Here is a 3,861-nt window from a genome sequence, read left to right on the forward strand (position 1 = left end):
CGTTTTAGAAAAATATATTTTTAATACCGTCAACCAAATACTAAACCCTAAACCCTAAATCCTAAACCTAAACTCTTGGGTAAACCCTAAACCCTTGGGTAAATCCTAAACCCTTGGTAAATCCAAAATGGTTGGATAAATTCTAAATCCTACGGTTTAGGATTTATCCAAGATTTTATGATTTACCCAAGGGTTTAGGGTTTAGTATTTAGGGTTTAGTGTTTTGCTGATTGTGTTAAAAATATTTATTTTAAAAAAATCCAAAGATTTAATCAAGGGTTTACCATGGATTTAAGGTTTAAGATTTAGGATTTAGAGTTTAAGGTTTAGTGTTTTGCTGACCATATTTTAAATATAATTTTTTTTTGCGATTACTATTATTTTATATTTATTTTTTATTTTAAAAACATAATAAAACTTGACAATATTTTGTTTCCTTTTTTAAAAGATATTGAATATGAAATAACGAAATCCTATTGGTTGGGTGAGTTTATTCTAGGGGTGAACGCAAGTATTTCTCCTTCTTTAATTGACTTGATTCTTACGTATTGTTCACCGAGTCAACTATAAATTTCCACAATATTTAATCAGATTTGCAGTAAATAACCAAAGTTACACCTTTCAACGAGGCAGATGACTATAATGATTAATCAAGGAAACTGCAACAGGGCGAATTTAGTCACTAATCAGCGGCGATAAATTAGGACATCATATTTACGCAAAGCTTATCTTCTTTTACTAATTTTCTTTATATTTCACTTTTATATTTTTAATTTTCATTTCATTTTTCTTTTTATGGAATCGTTACCGGAATTATTTGTCGAATAATGGAAAGCTAACCTTTATCTGGAAGCAATAATCATAACTAAAACGCGTGAAGCCGTGAAACCATTCAATTCCGTTGTCACCGCGTTATCCACTATCCTTTATTCACATTGACAACTTCATTGTAATTTTCCTTAGTATTATTGTAAACTAATTATATACCAAAACAACGTATAGTAGTATAAAGTTACAACAATTCAAATGTGAATGTTACCTGAGTAGAGAATAGATCTAATATGACTGACAAAGATTTAAAATTTAATAAACAAAACATGTGTCTAAATGTTAAATGCTGTATGTAAAAATTGTTGAAGTTAATTTATGAATAGTTGAGTTTAATTTCTTTGGCCAAACGAACAAACAAAATAAAGGGAAAGCTATCTCGAGATCTTCACTGACATTGATTATCAGAACCACCTTTTTGTAAAAAAATTAAATCTCATTTACTCATGTCACCCGCAACTCTCGCTATCTAATTGCATTATTATAGACCAAAGTCCTCTTCGTTTCTCAAACCCATTTCAGGAGAAAGAGCCTTTGAGCTGTCTTCAGTCTCCTGTCAGTATCATTCTCATAAAAAGCCACGAAAATGGCAAGAGGGAAAGCAACATCTTTGCTTCATATTCTTCTTCTTCTTGGATCTTTAGCTTTGCTGAGCAGTTTGGTGTCAGTGAAAGGAGAAAGCCCTTACAAGTTCTACACTTGGACAGTGACTTATGGCATTATCTCTCCTCTTGGTGTCCCTCAACAGGTACAAAGAGTGCACAAAACAACACTTTCTAATTATGGACACTCTGAGATCCATTTTTTTTTGTTCTATGCTCTGACTTTTTTTACTCTTTATTTTGATATATTTTGTTTGTTATAGGTGATTCTGATCAATGGTCAGTTCCCTGGTCCAAAACTTGAGGTTGTGACTAATGACAACATTATCCTCAACCTCATCAACAAACTTGACCAACCTTTCCTCTTGACCTGGTAACCTTTTATACTTTCTCTGATTTTAATAAACCCTCTGAAAGTTTTCATTGATCATTACTAGAAATGGGTTTTTGATTTTTTTATTTCCAAATGTTTATAGGAATGGAATAAAGCAGAGGAAGAACTCATGGCAAGATGGTGTATTGGGAACAAACTGTCCAATCCCACCAAACTCAAACTTCACTTACAAGTTCCAAACCAAAGATCAGATCGGAACTTACAACTACTTTCCTTCCACCGCTTTTCACAAAGCCGCCGGTGGATTCGGAGCTATCAACGTCTATGCAAGGCCTAGAATCCCAATCCCTTACCCTCTCCCAGTCTCAGACTTCACTTTACTCATCGGTGATTGGTTTAAAACCAACCACAAAACACTCCAACAGCGTTTGGATTCTGGTGAGGTCCTTCCATTTCCAGACGGAATGCTGATAAACGGACAAACCCAGACTACATTTACAGGAGACCAAGGTGAGAGTTTAGGAGTTTCTCAACTGTCCACAAAAAAAAATTGTTTCTTGTCGTGTACGTCATGTGTCTCTGTTTGTCTTTCAGGGAAGACTTACATGTTGAGGATCTCCAATGTTGGGTTATCAAGCTCATTCAATTTCAGAATCCAAGGACATACGATGAAAGTAGTCGAAGTTGAAGGCTCTCATGTGATTCAAAACGATTATGATTCTCTCGACATTCATGTAGGCCAGTCTCTCTCTGTTCTCGTGACCTTAGACCAACCTCCTAAAGATTATTACATCGTTGCAAGCACCCGGTTCGTAAGAAGGAAGCTTAGCGTCACTGGTCTATTGCGTTATTCAAACTCCCGCGTCTCAGCTTCTGGTGCTCCTCCCCCTCCTCCTCCTGGAGAGCTTATTTGGTCCATGAGACAAGCCAGAACATTCAGGTGGAACTTAACGGCTAATGCAGCTAGACCAAACCCTCAAGGATCATTCCACTATGGGAAAATCACACCGACCAAGTCATTTGTTTTCTCAAACTCAGCTCCTTTGATCAACGGAAAGCAACGCTATGCGGTTAACGGAGTCTCTTATGTGAACTCAGAGACGCCTGTAAAACTCGCTGACCACTTCAACATTGCTGGAGTGTTCAGCACGAATGCTATTCAGAGCGTCCCTTCTAACTCGCGTGTAACTGTTGCGACATCTGTTGTTCAAGCATCTCTCCATGATTTTCTCGAAATTGTGTTTCAGAACAATGAGAAGTCAGTGCAGTCTTGGCACCTTGACGGTTATGACTTTTGGGTTGTAGGGTGAGTCTTCCTCTCTCTTCTTCTTGCATTATTATGCTTGTTGCTTACTCTAAAGTCAGATTTTCCCCAACTGTTTTCTTTTGTCATGACATGTAGATTTGGTTCTGGACAATGGACGCCTGCAAAGAGAAGACTTTACAATCTTGCTGATGCTCTTACCAGACACACAACTCAGGTACAAAAAAACCAACTTAATTACAAAATTTTTGAGCTGTTGCTTGTGTTGTTGTTGTTGTGTTCTAATTGGCAAAAATATACAAAATGACAGGTGTATCCAAACGCTTGGACAACTATACTGGTGTCTTTGGACAATCAAGGGATGTGGAATATGAGATCGGCGAAATGGGACAGGCAATATTTGGGACAACAATTTTATCTAAAGGTGTGGGATCCAGTGAAGAGTCTGTCCAATGAGTACAATCCTCCAGATAATCTTTTTCGTTGTGGGAAAGCTATCGGAAGACACCTTTAGAGAGATCATCTTATACAAGTTTTTACTTCATCTGCTCTTTTTTTTTACTTAAGTTCATTATGTTTTTTTGAGGTTAATGGTTTTGTTATTTTTCTGGTCATGAGAGTATGGCTGGTGCTAAAAACAGAGAGAGAAAAACGTTTAATGTCTTTAGCAGGGTTGCTTCTTCAGATTGGGGTTTAAAATATATATATTGTATAACTCCAGTCAACTTGTTCTTGATTTATATCATCCAAATATATATATCAGTGGAAGTGGTTTGAGTAAAATTCATTATTTCTTTGATACCAAAAGGTTTAGAGTTCAACCTTGCCAATTA

At 36.4% G+C, this 3,861-nt stretch overlaps 1 protein-coding gene across 1 annotated transcript; it reads left to right on the top strand.

Annotated features, from left to right (window-relative positions):
* Positions 1–1,260: 1,260 nt before the first annotated feature.
* On the top strand, positions 1,261–3,811 carry LOC130507616 (L-ascorbate oxidase homolog). The gene is made up of 6 exons (XM_057002309.1): positions 1,261–1,576; positions 1,694–1,803; positions 1,907–2,274; positions 2,359–3,070; positions 3,167–3,245; positions 3,339–3,811. Exons 1-6 carry the CDS (start codon positions 1,415–1,417, stop codon positions 3,540–3,542), a joined length of 1,635 nt encoding a protein of 544 aa, XP_056858289.1. The 5' UTR covers positions 1,261–1,414; the 3' UTR covers positions 3,543–3,811.
* Positions 3,812–3,861: the final 50 nt, after the last annotated feature.

The sequence above is a fragment of the Raphanus sativus genome, unplaced genomic scaffold (genome assembly GCF_000801105.2).
Source record: "Raphanus sativus cultivar WK10039 unplaced genomic scaffold, ASM80110v3 Scaffold4944, whole genome shotgun sequence".
NCBI classification, from domain to species: Eukaryota; Viridiplantae; Streptophyta; class Magnoliopsida; order Brassicales; family Brassicaceae; genus Raphanus; species Raphanus sativus.

Excerpts from the sequence above, each read along its gene's own strand:
- LOC130507616 (XM_057002309.1), top strand. The coding sequence starts at position 1,415 with ATGGCAAGAGGGAAAGCAACATCTTTGCTTCATATTCTTCTTCTTCTT. Across the intron at positions 1,577-1,693 it reads CTCTTGGTGTCCCTCAACAG|GTGATTCTGATCAATGGTCA; the intron begins GTACAAAGAGTG and ends TGTTTGTTATAG. Across the intron at positions 1,804-1,906 it reads CAACCTTTCCTCTTGACCTG|GAATGGAATAAAGCAGAGGA; the intron begins GTAACCTTTTAT and ends AAATGTTTATAG.